The sequence below is a fragment of the Amphibalanus amphitrite genome, unplaced genomic scaffold (genome assembly GCF_019059575.1).
Source record: "Amphibalanus amphitrite isolate SeventyFive unplaced genomic scaffold, NRLGWU_Aamphi_draft 001198F_arrow, whole genome shotgun sequence".
Lineage (NCBI taxonomy): Eukaryota > Metazoa > Arthropoda > Thecostraca > Balanomorpha > Balanidae > Amphibalanus > Amphibalanus amphitrite.
Window position 1 is genome coordinate 10,757 of NW_024882692.1, and position 24,698 is coordinate 35,454.

The following is a 24,698-nucleotide window of genomic DNA, read 5'->3' on the forward strand; positions in this document are numbered from 1 at the left end:
CGTAATAACAATACTGAACAATAGTTGCTCATATTTGAACCGAGAGTCACACTAATCGTGGTTAAAAAAGGGGCTTCTCGCCAGGCTACATAGGTAGCGCTAGCCGCTAATTCACTCCGTTCTGACCGTGTCATAGTTGGAATGCATCAACACGAACGTTCGTGCACATCCCTATTCAACGGCCGATGGAAAATGAGCCGATTCTGAAGCATTCCATGAAATAATTTCAGATGTGTCATGCAGTTGATGACTGTTAGCTACCACTTCGCTAAACACGGGATGGGATTCACGTGCACGCCTTCCGGCAAGCAAAACTTCTTGATTTGCCATCACAGAGTACGTATGTGAGTCTGTCACAACCACTTGTCGTGAAACGCACCACAAACCAACAGCTACCGGATCAGGATGGACTCATTCACACTGGCCGTCTCACTTCCTGCGCTACCCCGAGTAGGAAGACCTGCTCATACGCTCCATAGATGTCGCTAGTAGTCGGCGCCTGAATGCATACTGTACCGCATAACTTGAGTGAGTAAACGCGGTAGTTCCATTTACGCGGCTCGCGCAGCGGCGTTTTTTTTTTTCGCACTTGCATTCGACCGTATACATGTATGTTTAGGAGTCCAGAAAGCTATCATTGTTCTTGAGTGGTTCAATATCTACTGCTTAAAATAAATCAACAACTAAAAACTGTAATTTAATCTCATCGATTGCGGGATACCGAAGACAACAGCTGCTCAAATATCCAACTATGCCGCATCTTTTAAAGCCGCACACCATGACATTCAGGTTGAGGTAAAGTTTTGTTAAACTGGTGACCTCGCACTTCGCAGTAAAAATAAAACCCTACCGAAGGTTGTTGAGTAGGTATTTGCTGTTTTATTACCCACAATCACACCGGTTTATTTTTACTACATATACCCATCCCTCAGACACCGTTGCGTGTCGATGCTCCCTGCGCAGTACGGCGTAAACTCACCTCTAAGTGGTTAATGGTCTGGCTGCTTGTCGGAGTGGGGAGCCGGTGCTCCCCACTCCTGTGTTGTCCGCTCCTCACTAATGCATTCCTGAAAAACGGCGGAGGGACGCTATCATCTAACCGCGCGTGATGAGTAGTTGAGTACATGATTGATTCTTCTTATCTGAGCCGGTTGCTGTCAAACTAATAACCTATAGAGCCGGTGTGAGATGGTTTAACCTTTAATCCTTCTCAGTGTATTGGTTACAGGTGTATTACCATGGGCTGCATAACAAAGCGTAAGCGACACCCCGGTGAAAATGAGTCGAACCGTGAAATGGCCAAAATACCCAGTCCGTATCACAACACATCGCCAATGAGGTGTTCGGCGGAGCGGACGACGCATCCCGTTGTCTCGGGCGTCATTATGTCGAGTCGTGGTTCAGTCGGTGGGCGTTGCAAACGGAGAAGCATATCAATATTAACCCGCGAGTTGCTGGGGGGGGGGGGGGGCGTTAAACGCCCCCACTTTTTTCGCCGGGCCATAGCATAAAAACGGCGCGCCGCAGGCCCGCCAAATTTTGGGTACCTGTTGGGAATTAATTGAAGTTTATTGTGACAAAGTTTCAAAAAATCGGTCGGAAAATTTTTGAGATATCGAGGTGTTAGTGACGTCATGTTTTGAGTTTTCGACCAAAAACGGCATATGTTCAAAAAATCATATAAAATCACAGAATAGACATACAGACATGCCGTAAACGCCATTAGACTGCCAATACCATGAACAATCAAATGGCTATCTTCGATTATTGATTATCGTTACGCATTTTCCAAAATCGTGAACTGAATCTTGGCAATTTCTCGTGACTACTTCAGGACCATGAAACATGCATTTCTTAAATTGAACTTTTTTAGCCAAATACGTACACATATGATAAAATGAATGTCACCATCGTGTTCTACGCCCCAAATTACCCATAAAACATGTGTCACAGGCTGCGAATATCAGTTTTGATTTTCGGGGATATGTGCCTGCCCGGTTGACCTGACCTTGACCCTGACCTATGCTTGACTGACCCCTACATGGAGCTGACACTCTTGTAGGCCTTATATGATGGATTGTGCACCGTTTTCACAGAGTTTATGACGAGAGGCGCCCATTGCGAAGTCCTGAAGTCCATGCTCCTGAAAGCCCGATTTCAGGTGTTTGACCTGACCTTGACCCGACCTGTGACCTCAAAATTCAATTTTAAAGTACTCATCTGAAGCGTCTCGTCGCGTTCTTTCGTTTGCCGCCTCGTGCGTTTCGCTGCGCCTATCGGTTCTCGAGTTATCGGCTGGGGGCGTTTAACGCCCCCCCCCCCCCAGCAAACGGTGGGTGGCGAAATACCCCAGCAACTGCCGGGTTAAACCGTGCAAGTTGAACGGTGCTCAAAAGGACCAGGAACATCATCCAATATAAAACTGGCAGCGCCAGAGCAGAGTCCGTTGGATTCTGCATGCACATATATGTAGGTAAGTAGTAGTACCATCCGGGACATCACAAGGACATAGTGTATACCTGATACATTGGGGTCACTCATGGGGCCTCATTAGATACAGGAGCCAGTTCCACGGTACATCGGCGATAGTTGATACAAGGATGCATATTCTATTGGGTCGCAGGGTCCGAAAATGATGAGGTATAAGCTATTATAAGCTCCGATCACGCGGGCTGAAATTTAGGTACTCTGATAAACTTTTTCTGATAAGCTTAATTTACTCAGGTAAGCTTATTTATTTGCTGATAAGCTTGTGATCCGTGGGTGTGATGATTTATACCAAGCCGTCACTTACTTTCAAATATATGTATTACCTGTCACTCGTATTCATGTTACCATAGGCGCGGGAGCCGGGGGGGGGCAGTGGGGGCAGCTTGCCCCCCCCCCAACTCTGGGGCCGTGGGGGCGGTGCCCCCACAGCTTTGAGACGGAATACCACACTTTTTTGCAAATGTTTTCTTTTTTGTTGAAAAAGCCGAGGGATGAAAAACAATTGGCCTAAAACCGGTGAGAAAACTAGACTTGGGGGTACCCTAGGTTGATCTCTATTATGGTGTGCCCCCCCCCCCCCCCCCAGTCGGAAAGTAGTTCCCGCGCCCCTGCATGTTACAGCTCAATATCATGTCTTTCCCCCTCTGTATTCGAGACCAATTATTTTGATCATTTGCCACACTTCCTTGCCCTTAGGGTCATGGTCTATTTGTTTGTATGTTTTGTAGGGTTGGCCCTTTCGTTCGGTTTTAAGCAGACCTTCACGGAGCCGGGCGCCGGGAACATTATGGGAATTAGGGGGAGACATTGGTCAAGGGGGCGCCCTGATTCACCACCGGGGCTGAGCTCGTCACGTGGACCTGTACCCCGCCAACAGTCACGCCACCGTATACGTGAGCATCCCCTGAGGAGCGACTCACGTCGGGTAAAGGTGACCGTCCAGCCCGGAATGGGGTTCTTGAGGCGCAGCGAAGGATTTGATAGTTCCGAGGATGGACAAGAGGGAACGGTGACAAACAGTCTGAGTCGAGTCACCTCACCAGTCACCGAGTAAGGAACCAGAAGCATGCCTCTCTAGGCTCTAGCTAGTTACCGATTGAACTTGAGCGGCTGGCTGGATGGCCTGTCCCACCGGGCACCGGTCACCGGAGCCGGAGGTAAGGCCGTATATAGCAAGTACGGCGGTAGTAAAAGCAAGTACGGAGTAGTAAAGTAATCTTATCTTGGTATATAGGACCAGGGTCCAGGGCCCAGTTCATATAGAGCCCATCTGCTAACGCTGGAAGGAAAGGCGCAAACCGAAAAATGGGTTCATGTAGCCACCCTGCACACCTGACCAACGTTAGCAAAAGTGTAGACTGTAGAATGTTTTAGGCAGGACTATATAGGTTTTCGAGGTATAAAGGTTTTAGGGGATTTGAGCAAACGATGAGGTGGCGACACCTATACTTACGCGTGGAACTATGCTTAGTTATAGATGACGCTAGACTACGACCAAGTCTCCAAATTACAGCATTCAGCGTAAATTGGCTTCAGATTTATGACACCGGCGAAAACAAGATGAGCCAAAAGCTTCCTTATAATAGGAAAGCTGCTTCCATATCAGTTAATGACAACGAAACGTACAATTGTGCGCTGAACGAAGAAATGCCAGTAGGCAATAGGCATCAGCATCCGAGCTGTATAGTCTCTATACCTCAACCTACATTCAATACCTATACCTACCGACGACCAATATTGATATACCCCGCTGACGACTGCAGAATACAATTGACCTTCCCATTTTCCACTGAAGCCTTTTTTTTTTAATCCACTGAAGCCGTTGCCCGTTCTTGAGTAAATTAGTAAATTAATACATAAAATGCGCATATGTTACGCAAATCACTTGCTTCATGTACTGGGGTATGCAATGAACCCATTATAAGAGTTATAAGAAGCCGGAACAGCAAAAGTGTTCAGATGATTTATGCTTTAGGTCGAAAAGTCGTATGATATATGTCGTTATTTCAAACGCTGTTTTGAGAAAAAAACATCATAAGCGTCAATTTGCAAAAAAATATATATTTTTGTGGATTTAAAATATAAGTTTTTTTCTTTTTGAACCAAATTGATGAAATAATTTGTTTTTATTTCAAGCGTTTTCGCGACCAGCTGTTGCAATATCCTGACGAGTCAGTCCCCAGTGGTCAGTGGTCAGTGGTCAACAGTCCACTTCAAAGTCATAAGTTTTGTTCACTTTGTAATTAGGTTTGTTGTCGTCGACTTCAAAAAGGTAAGTCAATATTCATTTCTTCAGTTTGAGTTCACGTGCTCCATGAATCTGTGTTTCAGTGGACTGTGGATCGGCTACAATTGGCTTGTCTATCAGTAAAATAAATAAGTACCTAGCTACCTTCCCAAGTGGCAAACATTTTTTTCTTAGGTCTTCATCAGCATTATAAAAAAATATATTGTGATCTTCTTCTTCTTGTGTGGTCGGCTCCATCCAGTGGATGCAATGCTTAGCCTTTCATCAGTTACACTTTAACACTACGTCACAGGCGCCAGAAAATCGAGGGATGGTCATAGAAGGATGGGCTTAAGGATGTCCTGCTGCTTCACTGATTTCTGCCTGCACTCTCATCCTGTACAGCAGATGAATCATCCAGCTGACCTGTGGGCTAGCTTCCAGTATTAGTTCCTCTGCGCTGTGGCTTCTCGGTAGAACTGCTCCACTTCTCTTCTGTACCTCTTCCCTTGCTTGTAGTAGCTCGATACATTCATAGAGAAAGTGCTCCAGTGTCTCAAGCCCATCTTTACATAGAGGACAGATGCCCTGTTCCTTTTTGTGTCGCCTGACTATTCCTCCCGCCACCCAGGAATGTCCAGTAAGTAGTTTGATCCTGGTGGCGGTCGCCAGTCTTCCTATTGCGCTGTATCTGCTGGCTGGCCAAAACTGGTCAGGGGGTTGTAGCAGTCCAGCTAGTGGCAACAGATGCTTCATCCAGTGTAGGCTTCTCATGCTAGACGCTACCTTCCGGTATTCCTCCTCAGTGTGGTGCTGTATAGCATGGTTCAAGGCTTTGCTCCATTTCCTTTCTTCCTGGGAAGTTGAGCCATGAATCATTTGAGTCAGAGTTGGGAGTCCTAGGTCTGCTAACATGTCCTCCCATTGCCGAGCCAAGCTGCTCCGACGTTCCTCATTCACCGCACCGTGTAGCAGTACGTACCGGGTTAGCTCATGGTATCTTGCTGCTCCTGTGAGAAGTTTCAGAGCTTGTAAGGCCACTCTCATGATCATGATCCTGCATGGGAGTGCTCCGATCATCAGGTACACCACTGCTTTCTGTACTTTAGCAGGGAGTCCTTGCATCAAGCGATACATGCGTAGGAGCATTCCCTCCATATACATTAGGTCTGCTCTTGAGAATCTTGTTACAGCGAGACTGTAAGTCAGCACTGGTTCTGCATAGACTCGCCAGGTTGTATACAGAGTGAGTGGACTCATCCTCGCTATGTTCATACCATGGCTACAGTGTGCATACATGGCTCGCCTGGCCTTTTTCATGCCTTCTTCTATTCTTTTTCTGGTTACTCCTCTTGGTGCCATGATTATCCCCAGGTGGGTGTACTGTTCTGCTGCTTCAATCACTTCGTTTCCTAGTCGCCAAGTAGTGTCATGTGCTCTTCTCCCATAAACCAATACCTTGCATTTTGTTACATTGTATCTGTGATCGTTTGTATCTGTGATCGTTTTCAAAGATTGCTGATGAGGTCAAAAAATGAAACTAGTCCGCATGGAATTACAGTATGTTCGTACCTAATTGTTTATTTACAGTATTTGTGTACCGCTCATTGCGCTCAACAACTATGCTTGTCCAAGATAATTGTGATTACCAGCTTGCAAAGTGTAGAAGCAGATGATGTGATGTGCCACACTAGGCTAGGTGATGAGTAATTCTTCGTCAGCCAACATCATAGGGAGATCCAGAAAGGTGAGGCAGTCTCGGAAGTCGCACCAGTGGGAGGAATATAAAAAAGCATCCTTCAAATTTACTCTGATTTTGATTTTGTATGCTTTGGTCTGTAGTTCAAAGCCAATATTTCCAGATTCAATTGGTTCAGTTTTCTCTCTGCTAGGTATATAAAATGACAATTTTTTTTTGATTTTGGGCACTGCAGGGGGATGCATTTGCCACACATGCTAGTCGCACGAGGCAGCTGCAAATGCCCCACCCCCACCTTGGAATCTAGATCTGCCAGTGGTCCACTCCAGATAGGCTGAAAATATGAAATAGCCCACTCTGAACAATATACAATGTTGTAAATTTGAGAAAGCTTTGTACTTGATGTGTCAACTGTAATATAAGAGGGTAGGTAGTTATTATCTGACAATGTGAACTGTGTCTCACATACATCATGTCTTTGGGCAATGCAGGGCTGCACCAGTAGACTTTAGCAGGTCAGCACAGTACAGAGTTATGGCTGTGATACCTTGCACTAAATCTGCACACTTCCATGGAAAATCTGTTTCACACACCTGCTGAGTGCCCCACACTGATGATATCTCACCAGATCAACATTGCCAGTCACTTTTATTGCTGATTTTGGTCTGTATTAGATGCATATGATGCTGGGTTTCTTTAATTTTCTAACACTTCACCTTGCATTATTAAGATTAAATTTGGACTATGTACCTGCTTGCCTTCTTACTACTATTGATTTATTTCATGTGCTTGGGCACTTCACTGTTTTTTTCTTTTTTTCCTATTTTTTTATTTTGGCATTTATTTCATAGCTGCTGTATAATATTTCTATATGCATCTTTGTTGAAACCAGTTTCTTCATTCTTGCCAATTCTGTAGTTCGGCACTGTCAGTCCGGTACTGGGCTGTGTGGGGACCTATGAGACGGTCACACGCCGAGTTTCTGCAGTCTGCAGCTCCCATCTGCCACCGTGGCACCCGCAGAATGGTGACCTATTGTCTGAGGAGACTCAGCTCCGGTCAATATGGACCATTGTGGCCATCGTAGGCGCTCGGTCAGCCCCCCCCCCCCCCGCCTCTGCTGCCCTGGATGGCGGTGGGAGGCGGGCGTGTGTCACATTACTAGGAGCTGTGTCACGTGATCCCCCTCCCCTCCCGCCCCGTCCGGTGTCACAGTCAACACCGCACAGTCAGTTGATCCCAGCGGGACGGTCGAGTGTGGACGCTGGCGGGCGAGACGGTCCGAGCAGGACAAACAGTTTTTCCCCGGCGGTGCCTGCGCTGGCGGACCGGTATGTGTGACGTGAGGACAGTGGACGACCGTGACCTGGCGTCGGCGTGCCGGCAATAGTATACGAGGGGGTACCCAAAAGTAACGGGAATCGTTCTCTGTAGGCCAAGCCAGTTGTAGCTCGGCATTGCCCTGCTAGGGGCAAACCAGTCTGGCCCCTGGGACTTAGTCTGCACGGTGAGGTGACGAAATAAAGAGGCGCGGCCGCGTGGCGCACGTATTTATTGAAGCACTCCCGCCCGATCCGTCGTTTTTTTTATGCATAGCGGAACTGAGCAACAACGCGCATCTGTGAAATTTTGTTTCCTGCTGGGGAAGTCCGCGACTGAAACGGTCCCAATGCTTCAAGTAGCATACAAATATGCTGCCGTGAGCAAGACGAGGGTTTATGAATGATTTTCGCACTTCAAAAGTGGTCAAATGTTATCCCAAAAGCGCCCCAAAAAAGCTTGCCAAGTGAAGTCAAATGTCAAGACAATGCTGATTTGTTTTTTCGATGCAAAGGGAAGTGTGCAAAAGGAAATTGTTCCTCCCTGGTCAAACTGCCAATCAGACCTTTTACTTGGACGTTCTGCGGCGTGTGTGAAACACGGTGAGGTGAAAACTCCCCGACAGGTGGCGAAGCGGGGAGTGGTGATTTCATCGTGACAGTGTGCCAGCGCACACCGCCTTGAGTGTCAGACAATTTTGGACAAAAAATGCATGACCCCACGGATCCACCCTCCCTATTCACCGGATTTGGCACCCTGTGACCTTTTCCTGGTCCCCAGAATGAAAAGACTTCAAGGGAAACCATTTCGACGACTTTGATAAGGTAAAAGCAAAAACGACGATGGCTCTGCAAGGCATCACCTTGCAAGAGTTCCAGAGCTGCTTTGAGAGCTGGAAAACGCGTCTGCATAGGTGCATTGTCTCGCAGGGAGAGTACTTTAAGAATGACATGAGTGACGATGTGTAGGGATCAGTGAATAAACAGATATGAAACAATTCCCGTTTCTTTTGGGTACCCCCTCGTAACTGCAGATCGCAGTACGGAGTCACAGATCCGGATCGGCTTCAAATTCCAGGGTAGGTAAGGTGAGGTATATTTCCAGCGCGAGGTGGTCAGCGGTCACATTCCTGCCTGACTGCTTGGCTAGTATATTGTTTGATAGTTCGGTATTGTTCTCCAGTCTGCTGTGTTCCATTCTGCAGGCTTCTGTCTGAGTTTGATTCAAGAGTAAGAGGCTTATTTGTGAAATGCCTTTCATTAATGCTTCTGTTTAAATAGGTTCTTTCCTGGAACTTGTACATAAAATGCATGATAGTCTTCATAATGAAGGCAAGTTGCTCGGGGGTTATGCGCTGAGTTTTCAAACTATTTCTCTTTTTCCCCTCCTTCCGTCTCTGCCTCCCTGTTCACCTGTCTCACTACCCTTGCTTCTCACCATCTCTCACTCTCCCTATTCTTTCTCTCCCTCCCTCCCTCCCTCCCTCCCTCCCTCCCTCCCTCTCTCTCTCTCTCTCTCTCTCTCTCTCTCTCTCTCTCTCTCTCTCTCTCTCTCTCTCTCTCTCTCTCTCTCTCTCTCCATCTCTCTCTCGCTCTCGTCTTTCCCTCTCTGTTTTTCCTCTTTCTTTTCGCCACTTCTACTAAAATTCTTCCGAGTGCCCCTCTTGCGGGTGCTTGAGTCGCCACATCCTCTTCGTATTTGTAACGGCACGTTAGTTCACTCGGCCACGGAGACGACCTTGGCTTCTTTCCGGTCCGTTTACTTCCGCGGCTCTTTCTGAGGATCGATCCTCGGCCCACTGCCGTCGGTGGTGGTCCCTGCTGCGCTCCGGGCTCCAGTGGTCCTGCCGGTCCAGCCACCCAACTGTTTACGGTTTTGGTCAGTGTCCGGACGGTCCTCCGCGCTCGGTGCTCGTTGCGCGGCGTGTTTTGACCGTGGTTTCAGGCGGCGGAGGGGGCTGCGTCGCTTATGTCACCGCTCGGACGCGGGCGGTGCGGCCCGGGCCTTTCCCGACGACCAGTCGGGATCGATGCTGGCCGCCCTGGGCGGGGGCGGGGGCGGGGGCGGTGGGGCTGGTGCCAGCTGACGGTGGCGGTCGGGTCGGACCTGGCAGCCCGCCCCCTGCACAGAAGTGGACGCAGGTGTCCGCTGACCGGTGCTGAGATGTATGTAGTGGACAGTGGTCGTAGATCGCTGTTATTTTGTGATCCAGCAAAGAGGAGAGGAAAAATCGCAAATGTGCGTATTGCGTTTGCACCTATTATTTGCACGATTTGCTTTATTTTGCCTTTTTCCTAGCGATGGTTTCTGTCCGAGTGACACTCATAAGTTGAACTTCCTTGGCTTTGAACTGGTATTTTGAACTTTGAACTTAACACTAGAGAATATCTCTTGGAAACTTACACAAGGCTCGTCACACTAACTTGCTTGAAGTGCTAACTTGTCTTTCCGATAAGTAAATTCCTCTGGACAAATATCACATGGTGAGCCATAAACACCACCATTCATTGGTCTCAGCTTACGGCGCATGCTCGCCAATCGACCACAGAACGCTCTGCTGTGAACTTCTTTTCACACAGCTGCCTTAACAAAGGGCAATGGTCAATTCTGCTTCGTAGAGTGAGTGGCATGTTGTTCACACAAGGGCCATACCATTGAGCGAGATAAGGATCTGTTGCGATAAGACAAAACACGATATGGAAAGATGAGTGTCCAAAAGCCACTGCACTTCATCGCACCCGGGTTGAAGTTCACCCGAATACAGTGAAGTTGGAACTGAACGTGTGTTTGTTTTTTTTCTTTCAGGCATCTTTGTATGCTTTGAATCTCTGCCAGAATCGTTTGGATGCTGCCACAGTGCGGGCTCAATTTCATTTCAATGCTAACACCATTGGGTCGAATGTTCTCCGAACGATCGCCAGGCGTAGAAATTTATCGTCTTGACTGGTCCGTGGCCTGGTTTCATTATCTGTGAGGTAACTCTGTTACGTTTTGGCGATGTGGTTCATTACATCAGCCAATATGTTTCATGTTCGCTTTAATGCCGTTACGATGGTGGTCATTGGCAGGCTGCATAATGGCGTGGAGTGTGGAATAGTGGACTTCCGCAATATGGCCTGCTCGCCATTTAATGGTGCCTGATGCCCCCAGTCTCGTTGACACATTTTGATGGCACCTATTGCATGTATAATGAGACAGAGCACATTACTTCCTGGCTGGCGACGGCTAGGATACCTTGTGTCTTTTGTCTGCCTTCCAACCTAATGGCGTAGGTTTATTTGCCGGGCCATTTAGTTGATGAGATTTGTATCCGCCCGGTGTGTTGTCAGTGCGGGAGGAGATGGAAACAGACAGCATGGTAGCATCGTATTTCTGGCAGCATTTCTTTGACCATGTACGTGTATTTGGCAGATGCATTTAATTACATTGCCTCGCAAGCGTTTTTGCGATGTGTACATCAAAAGTTTCTGAAATTGTAGGATTGCGTTTGATATTTGTGACGTCCACTATGAGCGGATGCCGAATATAGTGGCTTATTCTGGTATGGCGGCTGTAGTCAGCTGTCAAGGCGTTGTACGTACTTTGGGATATGGTTATAGCAATATTTTTCACTTTTCAATTGGTGTCGGGTGACAGTACCTACTGGTGTTCACAAGCGTATGTCTGGAACATACTTTGACATTCCGGAACTTTTATTCCAATAGGTATATGATGTCTCGTTAAAGCCTAGTTGAAAGTTTAAGTTAACCATTGCCCATTTTCGTGGATAAAGGTTGGAAATATTTTCAATCTTAAAGATCTCCTGCTGACCCAAGTTAGGGCCTCTTGTGTGAACTTTTGTGTTTCCTTTGGAATGGCAAAAGAACAATTGGAGATGCGCTTTGTAAGTTTCCTCGCGAGCGTGAATGCCCTTTACCCACCTAACTTTGAGGCAGTCGCCGTTGCTGTTCGCCTAGGACTGTCTGCCCTTCCTTTCCACCCGCCCGTCTGGGTCCGCCGGGCCATAACTCACGGGCCGGTGCGGTCCGTCGGCACCGATGGTGTCATAGCCGCCACGTTGGGCTCGCTAACCGGTCGATGGGCCTGCCGTCTGCTCGACCGAGAGTATCGACCCTGCTTCCTGAGGCGGCCGCGCCCGGACGGGGAACACCACCGGCCGGCAGGTCGCCGCAATGGGAACGGAGGAGTGGCTGGATACCTACCTGGTGGCTGGACTTTTCCAGCTGTCTTCATATGCAACGATAGGCCAGGAATGCTGGACGGAGAAACAGACCGTTTCGATAAGTCGAGCGGGTTCCGCTGAATTTAAGTCAAAGAGGCACACTTCTTGCCGATTCTCCTCTAACCCGAAGATTCATTGATCCTCAGACCAACGTATCGCGGGTCATGCGATGGAGGGGCGGGTCCTCCGTCCGTCCATCCAGATGGGCGTTTTCGTGCCCTGAATCATTCATCCGGTGTCACAACAGTCGTGCAGAAAGAGGCACTCACTCAGACGCATCACTGTCCTGCAGTTGTCGTTTGCGCTGTCACGTTTTCATTTAGGTTCGTCATTTATCAGTTAGCGCCTCTGCAGCTCGCTGAGCTGGGGAGTGGGCTGATCTGCTGCTGCATTTCCCGAACTGTTCCTGGCAGTCCGGGCAGCTTCGTTCCAGCTCGGCACAGCTCTGCCTGGCTTTGCAGCAGCGGCGGCCGTTGCTGGGACCCCAGACAGTCGTTCTCCACCCCACGTCAACCGTTCCCCATTTGAAACCAGCCGTGTCTGGCCCACGGTCGGCCGTTCGCCTTGTGTAACGGCTGTTTTGCAGGAGGTGGCCGACCACGGGCGGCTAGATTGTTTCCGCGTCGCTGGCGGGTCACTGGCGCGGACTGGCCAGATGGGTTTGCCCTGCACGCCGCCGCCTCTTGCCACGTTTGATGACAGCTAGGTTTCCGCTGGCGTCATCTTCCTACGTCTGATGGCTTCTGAGACTCATCTTCTCGATGTTTTTATCTTGCCCGTCCCTCGCCAGCCCAGGACGTGTCTCATCCCCCGCTGGGACCATCATCAGGTCGTCGGCTCTGCCGCTGTCACTGCGACGCATGTCGATTGGTTCGGTGACGAGCTACCACCCGGAGCTCTCCCAGTGACCTGGGAGTCGAACTGAGCCGGTGTCATCCGGTATAACCCACCAACGGAGACAGCTCGCCGATGTGCGAGCGATTGGTATGACGGGTAGAGAGACCGCCGGCGGCGCTGCCCTCTCCATTCGCCCTGACCCACATCCTGGGGTAATCGATGCTCCCGGGCAGAGGCCGCGGGTCGCCTGGAGTGGCGGTGTCAGCGGCGGCGGTGGTGCTGCGGCCCGGCCGCGCCGCCGCCGCCGCCGTGCGCGCCGATTGATCGTTGCCGACGACGGAGTCGACGCGAACCGAGCGCCGGCCGGCAGTGGCGGCGGCGGCGGCGACGACGGCGGCGAGAGGGACTGTCGGCAGAAAGTCGGAAACTCCAGGGGGAATACGGTGAGGTTTTGAGGGTCGAGTCGGGATAGTGGGTGAGATTGCCGCCTTGGCTGACTGTGGTTTTCGCTTCGTCAGCCGGTCGAGCTCTATGTAGAAGCTCGCGTCATTCAACAGCTCGTTGTGCGACCTTGGCTGTAACGAGGGAGAGTTTTTGTCGTTATTTTCGCCTTTGCTCCCCCGGTTACGTATAAGTGAGTAAAATAACTAAACCAACTTTTGAAACGTAAGAGTGAAGCCCACTTGCCTGTTCGCTCTGTTCAGGTATTCCGTACCTACGTTGTTCAGGATTGATGAATAATGATCATTGCGTGCAGGGGTTGCCACTGAGTCCATCATGGAGCCGCCCTATGCGTTACATAACCTCAGTGCACCGCCCGGTCTGAACCTCTGTCCTTACCGGTGTTCTGCGGTGTCTGCAGTCCAGCTGGCTGGGTTGTACGGCTTCCCAGGGCAGTGGCTGACGGCTCCGCGTTCTTAGCGGTCCTTTGCAGTGGGTCATTCCCAGGGTCCGTCTCTGAGTGAAATATCGTCATTCGGCATTAGTGTACGACATACCTATGGTGATTATAGGCCTAAAAGTTGCTCCTCACTCGCCTCGGTCAATTGAGTGAAAGCTTTTTGTAATAGATACTGGCTTTGATGTGATCTCGCTTACTAAATGGTCGGTTCATTTGCCGGTTATGATACAATTTTTTTTTTCGCTGGTGACAATTACATGTTCGGCAAGCACTCTAGAACATCCGATACCCAAACTACTGTCCTGGCCAGTGGCCACTCCACCAACATTTCTCATAAATGAGCTGAGTGTTCAGCTTGCAGCTGATCCGGTGGACTGTCCTGGCATTTGTGTGTCATGGAACGGGCTGGGACGGTCTGCTGCGATAAAATGCGGCTCGCCGCCTGATCGTCCAGTTGTGGCCACCCAAACCGGACCCTTATGCAACATGTGATCAACGGTACGGTATGCCAGGTGGCAGGACTTACTGCTTTGTAGAGCACGACATGTGCTTCCCTTTTTCGCACCGCTCAGTGCCCATTCCGTACTCCCGACATTTCTCTCGGCTCCTCGTCTATCAACACTTGCCGTTGGATAATGATCATCGATAGAGATTAGTGAGACGGCGCTTGACGCGCAAGAGGCTCATTTATCTTCTCGTATTCCTCTTAGACATTCTTTATGGTGAATTGTAACAGTTTGTGTCTTATTTGGACTTCTGAGGCTTCACTGTTTCTCTTATGTAATTATGCCTCCCTTTTTGTATTGTTCTTTTTCCTTATTTATCGTCTTTATTACCACTTACGCATTCGTAATCTTCATTTTTGCTAGTGATTTAGCATAGCCTGGATTACTTTTTATGGCCTTATTTTCGTGTTAGTTTTTAGTGGTGGCTCAGTGCTAAGCCTTTGACCAAAAAACTGGCTGATTTCCTGCAACAGTATATTCTACCAGTCTCTTAATTTATAAGATCATCTGCGCCAACATATATGTTTATTACATATAGTTTTGCTTTGAGATATTATATTATCAACGAATGCCTTGGATGGCATTCATGCATTGCAACGAATCGCCGGATTATCACGTCTTGACCGGCAAACCGGCGTCATGTCGCCACTCTCCCTATCTCCCTGCCTGCCCCTACCCCGCCCTCGGGTCAGTCGGTGTGCCGGGTCGGTCCCACGTCCTAGCCGGCTGTGTCGTAAAGGACGATCTGTGGGCCGCTACATGTCGCTGACTGGGGGCGACACGATGGCCCGTAACCGGCGGAGCTTGGGGTGATGTGTGGCCGATCCGTGGCGGGTTGCCCGATAGCCCACCGGCAGAGTCGGGTCGGTCGGTACGTCAGAGGTGGTGTAGTGTGGTGGGTCTCATGGTGGCACCTACGTGAGGTCGTAACTATCGCCTCTGAACTTTGTGAGAGGATGAAGGGGTCATTTGAAGTTGGCATTGTCCCCAATTAGAGCCTTCGCCCTTCGGTTGCCAATGGCGTCGGCCAGATCGGTCAAAGTTTCTCGACTCTGTCTGGTCTCCAGGGTGTCTAGTCTCTCCGTCCCTTGGAACAACCTCTGCAGACATGGCTTCCCTCCGGAGGTCTAAAGTTTGTTCAGGTTTTCAGTTTTTATCTGCTCGCTCGCCTCCTTGTCTGAGGAGCCTGTGGCGAATGTCTCCGGCGGCCGGCTGCATTGAACGGTCCTACCGCTGAGACCCACTGATCCGCTGTTTGGGGGTCGCTCATCAATAGAAAGCCTGAGCGGCGCGGCTCGGGGCCTGGCAATCTGCCAAGTCTGCAACACGACCTTTGGGCGGTGGGTCGGCCCCCGGCTGGGGCTCGCCTTTGCCCTCGCCGCCCCATGGGCGTGTGTTGTGATCCTTCGATCGAGGCTATAGCAGTCGGGGTGGATTGGTATTGCCATTATGTGTTGTATGGTGTACCCGGTATGATGAATGTCATCTATTCATGACCCCCCGTTCTTCCATGGGTCATTATGGTTCCAACTCGGCACGATTATGCCAATTAGATACCGGATCAGTCTACGTAATACGTCCGGTGTGGGGTATTTTTGCTGGATTTCCCCTGTCCAGTGCGGTGTATGGTCATCCGATATCAGCGTGGTCACTTCAACCCTTTGGGCAATTAAATGTTAGCAGCAGGTCCGCTGAAAATGTATTTTTTCAGTTTTCTAGTGCACTATGTATATCAGCTATATTTCCTCTCAAGATCGTCTGAGATTGCGTGATTATTGCACTCGAGATGTCGCGTTAGTTTCAAAAGACGGTCAATAGTCCCCCGGGCCAATCCTTCCATGGGCTCTACAGAATTGATCCTCTCTTCCGAGCCCTAACTTGCGCCGTCTCGGGCTGGGAAGTGCTGAGTGTTGCCAATCGGACGAGTTCACATCCGCGCGGAAGACTGCAGCGTCGTCTGTTCAGCGACCCGTGCATTTCAATCTAGCGGGCGGTCGCTCAGAAAGTGTCAATCTGTTCGGTCGTTGATGACGATGACGGCTCAAACTAGGGCAAAGCGCGTTACTTTGAAAAATATCTGCGAATGCTCTGATGCTAGCCAGGCGATGGAAATTGAACATGGAATTGGGTGGCATGGAGAAGACATAAGGCCGGGCTTGGTCGCTTGGGTGTCATGGCCCAGCACGGTCCAACAGATTCCTGGGTTATTTCTCCCGGTGGAAGAATGCTTTCCAATGAGTCGGATAAGTTTTTTTAAGGTACACTTAAGTTCATAGGAGTGGCTGTGCCACCTGTCTTCGTCCCGGGGGTTGGATGGTGCACACGGGCGTTCGTTAGCCTGCTCCGTTCAAACACAGAGTGCGCAGTGGAATGCATGCGTGCTGTCTCTCCTGCCTCTCCAGCTATATATCGGCCCGGCTGTCAACTTCTCTCCTGGTGTTCCAGCCTCTCTCGTTTCTCAGCTGCGCACCGCCCCGCACGTCCGTCCTCCCGCCTGCGGACGGCGCCGGAAGCGGACGGCACACGCGGGCGACACGATACGGGTCTGGTCGACCCGACCGGATATTGCTCCGCCAGCCGCCCCGAGGGCAAAGAGCCGAACTTTGACCTGCCCGATACCCCGAGGGCAGAGCGCTGGCCTGTCGGTCAACAGTCTCCCCGAGGGCGGAGCTCCGGTCCTGTCTCCTTGAGGATCGTATGCTTGTGGATCCTTCCTGTGTTCTGTGGATTGCCGCAGGCTGTCCGCTTTTTTAGTATGTTTTGCTATGGACCTCTATCTGAATATCATATGCTGATATTTGATCGGAATATGTATATTGTATAAGCTAATTGGTATTAGAGGTGAAATCTCAGGAGTGATATCGTGTGCCATTTGCGTCTGCGACGTAAAAGATCGATGGCCAAGATATCCTCTAGAAGCGTGCGCCTGACATGGAAAATGAATGCCGCTGTGCAGAGTACCAGACGACAGCGGCACTCAACGCTCTTGGAACTCGGATATTTACCCCGTTTACATGAGTCAGCGAAAATGACGTTTAGAACGGATATTTCCGTTTAGCGAAAAGTGCGCAAGTTTCGACTCATGTAAACTGGATTGGGCGCGCAAAAATGACGATTACGCGGAACGGAATTATCCGATGAATTAATGGGAAAAATCCGTTTAGGACGTCAGGCCTAAACGGATTTTTTGCGCATCTAGCAGAAAATGACATGAATATGCATGTTTTATAGATGAAATTTTTTAGTTTACACATCAAAATACATATTTATGTTGAATGGTAGGTCTAATGACAATGAAATCCACTTTTTGCCCCTGATTTCGCGCCATTGTGGCAGATTCATGAAGTACCTACATAAGTGTTGAGAGGAACGTCCTATGCTTCAAAACGGAAGCATTCTAGTTGAGGGGTAATTTCCTTATTTCTTAGATTCAACAATCAGGGTTCAATTCCAGGGCAACCAACATAGCCTTCCCAGCCAGTCGCTCCCTATAGCCACTTGGAACAGCATGGTAGTGCCATTTAGTGCTTAGTACACTGGATATGATGCTTGATTTATTTTGCTTTAGTACATGCTCCCAAAAATTTTCTCTACCTAGGTACTGCAAACTTCCTAGCAGTGATTCAGATAACTTATGCTTCAGCGAACAGCCACCAGACGGCAGGGCACGCAGGCTGGTTGGGACAGGAACTTGGCTGCATGCCAAAATATACACAAGACACACAGCCAAATTTACTCAGTGACACTGCCATCTGCCCCCCCCCCCCCCACCACCACCACCAATATTTAAATGTACTTAGATAATTGTTCCAAAGAAGTAGATTCTTCAGTGGTGGGAAGGTCTCTGAAAGTTTGGTTAATCTCGGATGGTGGAAGCAGGTAACTGGCAAGTTTTGTGGAATTTGTAGAATCATACCTAACCTTACCTACCAACCTAACTTTCAACCTACCATCCTACAAACACACCTACATGCCTACAACCTATTATACCAAACTACTTCCTACCAATCTACAAGGTCAACCAACCTACCAAACCACATAGGTAGTAGGTACCACTCGGACTTCATCTTCACATCTTACCTGGTGTGATTGAGAGTGGATTATTCTATGCATTTTGAAAATTGCACTGATAGTGTCTCAAAGTTTGGTGGTGAGTAGATGTAAGATGTAATTTCTGTTATGACTACTAAAACACATGGAACTGATGGATACTGTGTTGCACCCGACAGTCAAGCAATGCACAGCACAGGTCACATCTACTACACAATTCACCTAGTACTGATCTGACCTCTGTCTTTGAAGAACTGAGCAGCTAAAAGCACAAAATGAAAATAAAATGCTGGAATATTCCAGTGCTTCAAATGTGTCAACCAAAAATGTACACACAAACCCGCACCACCCACTTTCATACAAATTTTTTCTGAAGTGTGGCACCATCCTGCACATCCTTTCATGCATTTTCATTTTGTCAACTTACTGGAGGTCCATCATGATGAGCTATGACTATTATGAGCTGTCTTAGCCTTTTTCTGAAACCAAAAAGACTTTCAATATAGATGTGCTCTTCAATGTTGTCCAAGACCTCAATTGTTTTCTTGCTTTCTGACAGTTAATCACGCTTCTTTTACAGCACACAAGTAAAATAATGGCTTGTGCCATGATTATTTCCAATTCTACATACAAAACTTTAAAGAATCAAGTAAACTAAGCCTAAAACAGGCACAAATAATGCTTGATAGGAGCTGCGCCAGACATGTAAAAATGCGCAAAATATCCGTTTTTTTCGGGCTGCCGGCGTAAAGGGAATTATCCGTTCCGGAACGGATTTTTCCGATAAGGCTCATGTAAACGGGGCCACCAAAACGCATTTTTCCGTTCCCTGGCTAATCGGATATTTCCGTATAGGCTGAATGAGTCATGTAAACGGGGTAATTGATACGAACGTGTCGTCTCTCCGTTCATCCATGAGCGGGCATGGCGACGGGGACTGCTGCTCGGAAGCCGATTTCCATGAGACGACGGGTCCTGGAGGGGTGCTTTAGATAGGCGTGCTGCGCTCAGAGGCAGACAAAGACTACTTTGATGCAGCTGGCGGTCATGCTGCCTGTCGTACTGTCTGCCGTGAGTCTGATGGTGGTGGTGCTGGCACGGATAGTTGGCACAGACGTGACGACATCCTCCTTCTCCATCTGTTCCACTGATGGCACACCCCACTGTTCTCATATCGGTATGGTATCCCATATGTCCTATTGCCGGTTCTCCGGGGTATCTCGTCTGTTCCACTGCCTTTACGACAGTGTTCCCTACCCGCCGTCCCATATACCCCAATGTCCGTAATCCGGCGTCCGGTGCCCATTGTCCGCTGGCCTACTGAGATTACCCACCGCCGGAGCGGGCAGTGGGCGCGTCGTGCCGCTGCCGGTGCCAGCTGGGCGGATTGGCCGTGTTGGCCGGTCGGACGGTGGGCGGCCGGCCAGCGGCGGTCCGCCCGGTCTGGTCCGCCCTCCGCCGCCGCCGGGAGACGGTCCGCGGACTCCGCTGAGTGCGGTGGTGTGCGGTAGGAGCTGCGGCGAGCGGTGGCGCGACAGCGGCAGTGGTGACGCGGCGCAGCGATGCCGGAGCCGGCGCGGAAAGGTCAGCGGGGCAGGGAGGTCGGCCTGTGTCACCCGGGCCGGCCATAGCGACCGCTCCTATAGATTACGGCCGTTCTGACGGGCGCGGATGGGACCGGGGTACAGGGTCCGACCGGCATGGAGATCCCCGCGGGGCATTGCCGGGCTGGATAGTTTCATCACGCTCAGATGAGGGTTATCTACCGTCATCGGTGATGAAAGGGTGACGTGGTTCGTCTTTGGTCTGTGTTACTGTTTCTCATAAGTGCTTTGCATTTCAAAGATGCATTTATTAAACTGGCAGTGAATCATTCATCCAATTGCAGGCGAAAGGGTATTCCTTCCTTGTCCTGTGTAAACGTCACCAAACGTCCATGGTACTTCGGGTCGAAGACTTTCCGTTTCACCTGTCATCGGCAATAACTGGACGCTGTCATACAGTGACTAATTTCATCGGATGTGAACCGTTTCCTCCTTCCGGATACCATCGCGGTGTTTTATCACGGAGTCACCGTGCGGTGTGAACCGGACTTACTGGTTTTCTACAGCAGCTGATTCCAGTCGTGCGGCGTACTGCGATCATCATTGGGACCCGTTCTTTAGCCCGAGAGTGGTATAGGTTTCCTTATCGACTCAGCATTATGCAAAATATTGCGAGCTGACATGAGCCGAGTGTGGTCTCAGTGACGGCTGCGTCATTGCGGTGCGTCAGTGATGTGTCTGGTGGCTGGCTGCGCCTCTCCGTCTGGTGTCGGCGGTGTATCACCGCCTGCTCGCGGCGCCACCGGCGCTGTTTGCCTCTGAGTCATGCTCAGTGATGGAGGCGGCCCCAAGGTCGTCCAGGGCTAAGGTGCACTACAGCCTATGTCTGTCTAAATCTCACATCTGGCCGCCAAATTTCAGCTCTCACACTTTGAAGTGCCATCTCAGATCTCGAGATCCTTCAGTTTCAGGCTCGTAGCGGTTTCATCATTTAACACTCCAACCAAGTTTGTCTCAAAGCATCCGCCTTCATTCAAAGCCGACTCACTGGATGGGTGCAACCCCGTTTCCTGAGAGCGACTTTAAAACCCGACTCGACAGCGCCAGGTGGCTTGCCTCACCCGAGCTTTGAACTCAAGTGCCTGATATGGCGGTGGTGTGTTTCCGGCTCTAGAGGCCCTCACAGATAGACAATCTGGCCAAAGTCCCTTGGGCGAGCGGTGCTCAGTCTGAATTTCCCAATCGTGCCGACGCCTGCAGCTTGTTCACGCAGTGGGATTCGTGCCGCGGTATGGCAAGTAAGGAGTCTGATGGTAAGTGATCGGAGCTGTCAATTACTCCATTGTAGGTCACAGTTGCAGCTGAGGTGTTACCGTGATATAATCGTGAAGTATCCGTGATGTGGCCGTGACAGGGCGTGGTACGGTGACAGTGGAGGTGACAGCAGCGCGGCTGGTGCGGGTGCTGCCTCTCCTTGTTTTGCAGCGAGGCGTAGCGATGTCAGATGCTTGCCCGGCTTCTTTCGTCGAGTCTGTCTGTGCTCCCATTCTTGTGAATGTCCTGTCCCAGATGACTGCTGCTGCCGCGTCCATCTGTTATCCATCTATCCATCTTCCTGCGGACTGCGGCTGCTGACCTCGGCGCGGCTACTGACCGGAGTATTGGGTGCGCCGACTGCTGAGGTCATATTGAAAGGCCGCTAAGGATTGCCGTGCTGGCATCTGCTACCTTCCGTCTGCCTTCCAGCGAGCTGTTAGTTCAGCCCGTCTAATGCGGCCTGCTGCTGTCCACCCATCCGCCGCGAGATCATACTGTGCCGTATCACCGTCCTTGCGCTGGACTGATACCGAGAGTCGGTCACCGAGGCTACCGACGCGACGGTCGCCGTATGCCGACGAGCCGAGATGCCGCCGGACACTGGTTAGCATGGCCGGCACGTCACCAATCTTCGACAATCAGCGGGGCTCGGCGGCGACGCGGTGGCCGTGACCGGCCTGCGATCCGCCCTCTGCCCCGCCCCGCCCACCGGTGGCGGAGCGGGGTGGCGGAAACCTTGGCATTGCCGCTCGGTGTTGGTTGGCCCCGAGCTGGTGAAACCGGGCGCCGCAGACAGGCTAACAGCTGACAGCTGCTCTGTCTGCCGGCTGCTGCTGCCGTGTCTGCTGCTATGTAGCGCGGCTTTGGTTTCTGCATCGGGTTTCCCTGGTAGCGCTAGCCGCTGCCACTAACTTTTAGGCACGGCTGGTTGACTCCATCCATGATTATTTTACTAATTAATTCCACCACTGCGTGTCTTATCGTCCGAACAATATCTGCAAGAGCTACAAAGCCTTGGACTTCTCCCAGATTATTAATGAAAAGTATAAACTTTCAGCAATATCCATATTCAATAGTCCTACCAGATCTGAATTAGTTTGCTCTCCTTATATTCGGCTCGGGGCTACTTTGTTCAGGGCCCTGTTACCAGGTTAGCTCTCTTACTGAGCTGGCCGTGCCTGAATTAACTTCTTTATTTGTATCTGTTCCAAACTGACCCGTTTCGTTTCTCCTTTCCAGAGTCTGGCAAGATGGCGTTCGCCGGCCTGAGAAAGCAGATCAACAAGGCCAACCAATATGTGTCGGAGAAGATGGGCGGTGCCGAGGGCACCAAACTCGACGACGAGTTCACAGAAATGGAGCGGGTGAGTATGTTAAGGGGCTGAGCGAGTGTCAGCGAGAAATGTCCCTGGCCTTAGTGCATCGTTCACGCCCAAGATTACTACAACATATTCACGCCTTGTGGAGATGATATATCATCAGTGATGTCCAGGCACGCGATTGGATTATGAGGCTTAGCTCGACTCTTTGGGCAAATGGCGTTCTTCTCAGACATTCGAATTGAGATTGGATACTCGCAAAAATTAATTAAGTGTTCGCTGGGAATACACCGTCTGAATGTCAATGGGTTCTTTTGAATTAGCTTGATTAGCTACGATGCATATTGCATAGGTATACATATAACACGGAAGTTCTCCTTGAGTTCAGGTTTGTAATCCCCACGATACCTTGGGAATCTTGATCTTTGCGATATTATGAGGCGGCTATATCAATTTGAATGCATTCTGTAGGCGCCGCTGTATGCAGCTTGAACGGTTTCTGCATAATTGTCGAGCTCCTTAGTATCATTTTCGCGGAAACGAAGTTACCTGTTTGTTACTTTATAAACTTTGCTGAGCTCTTGGTTCTGTAGTGTTCGGTGGCAGGATAGTATGATCCGTGAACCGGAGCCTACACCAGCTCGCCACCGGAGGTGCACTCACCCTGTGAGCTGAGCTCCGTGTAGCCGGCGTGCCTCGGGCACTGCCGGCCGGCTGGGGTCCGACTGACAGCCTCCGTTGGCACGCGTCGCACGCCGCGTGTGTTCAGGAATGCACGGGCTCAAATTTGGTGCCGGTGCTGCCACCGACTCGGTCACGAACGGAGGGTGCCGGCGAGTTGCGTCAGCTCACAACGGAAGGCTGTTTTCCATGAATATTTGTGGGTTTTAATTTGGTAATTTGTGAGTTGACTGTTTGTGTTCGTGTTTTGTTTTTCTAGCTACACGCTTAGTTCTAAACAGCTTCTCAATTCAAAAATGAGGTAGACTATGTTGCATCTTACGTAATGCACTTAACAAAATGAACGGTTTTCATGCTTAGGTGACTGGGAAGTAATTTAACAAGTTAATCTGCTATCAAGAGTAAATGTCATTCCGGGATCACCTAAGATCAACTCGGCATACTGCTAAAGCTGATTACTGGCACCATCCGGCGCTCGGCTAGCCCGGTGTGCCTTTGAGAGAGCTGAGCCCGTCGCCGGTCCTCGACCTCTGCTAATTGCGTGACCCGCGTGCTGGATGGATATTGAATCGCCTCACGGACACTCGGCACGCCATATGGCCTCTCTCGCCGCAGAAATATGCACACAAATGGACAGGTTTTGTGGGTGTTGAGGCCATCTGCCTTTCTCGTGCCGGTGGTTCCGCCCTAGTTGTTGTGTTCCACCCTGTTGATCACACGAGTCTCAGCTCCTCTGCAGAACCTCTGTTCATTTTCCTGTCATCCCTCCTTGTCAACGCCTGCTCATATGATCAACGCCTTCCATTCTTCAACGACCTTGCCTCCGCCCCATGACTGACCGCCCACCTCTTCCTTTACACTCCGCCTCTGTGTAACATTACAATCTCGTGAGCGTGACCCCACCGCCCAGACTGGCCACTGGGAGATTGGAGACGCCGCTTCCTTCACACACCCCTGTATAATAGAGCAATATCTCGTCATCCCATCCTCCACACTGTCCAGCCCGCCCGTCCTCTGTACCGCGTCCCCTGGTGACACCGCGGTCTCTGCGTTCCCAGAAAACGGACGTCACAAATGAGCTGATTGAGGAGCTGCAGGTGAAGACGCGGGAGTTCCTGCACCCCAACCCCGCCTCGCGCGCCAAAATGTCCGCCGTCAAAGGTGAGAGAAAGGGAGAGAGAGAGAGAGAGAGAGAGAGAGAGAGAGAGAGAGAGAGAGAGAGAGAGAGAGAGAGAGGGAGAGAGAGAGAGGGGGGAGGGGAGGGGGATCTTTGGTGAGGTGGACCTCGATGGTCACAGAACTTGGCGACCGACTGCGAGCGCAGCTACGGATGCTGATGAAATGATGATGCCAGAGAATTACTTCCTTGCCGGTGCACCAATACCTGTATGTGTTGATGGGTGCCTGACCTCCATGTAGGTACCCAGTTTTGGCTGCTAGATATTACGTCAATCTGTTTTCACGGCCGCATAGCAGCTGTTCAGCATCAACGAGATCTGTTATGATAGAGGAACTACACCTAGTAAAATCCCCACAACCAGAACACATCTCTCTAAAAACCCATCCATCCTCCTCTCAACCAGGC

General features: G+C 50.2%; 1 protein-coding gene across 14 annotated transcripts in view; it reads left to right on the plus strand.

The window, feature by feature from the left end:
- The first annotated feature begins 4,627 nt into the window (after positions 1 to 4,627).
- Positions 4,628 to 24,698, plus strand: part of LOC122371047 (endophilin-A-like) — a 41,985-nt gene continuing 21,914 nt past the window's right edge. For 2 of the 14 annotated variants that reach the window (XM_043347102.1, XM_043347111.1), the window contains exons 1-3: positions 4,628 to 4,762; positions 22,353 to 22,477; positions 24,172 to 24,274. In XM_043347102.1, coding sequence (XP_043203037.1) covers positions 22,364 to 22,477; positions 24,172 to 24,274 — 217 coding nt within the window. In that variant the 5' untranslated portion in view covers positions 4,628 to 4,762; positions 22,353 to 22,363. Of the gene's footprint in view, positions 4,763 to 4,842; positions 4,871 to 6,301; positions 6,465 to 7,652; positions 7,748 to 8,790; positions 8,815 to 13,169; positions 13,239 to 19,633; positions 19,837 to 21,028; positions 21,110 to 22,352; positions 22,478 to 24,171; positions 24,275 to 24,698 lie in introns of those variants that run through there. The other 12 variants (XM_043347105.1, XM_043347114.1, XM_043347100.1 and 9 more) reach the window with 10 other exon arrangements.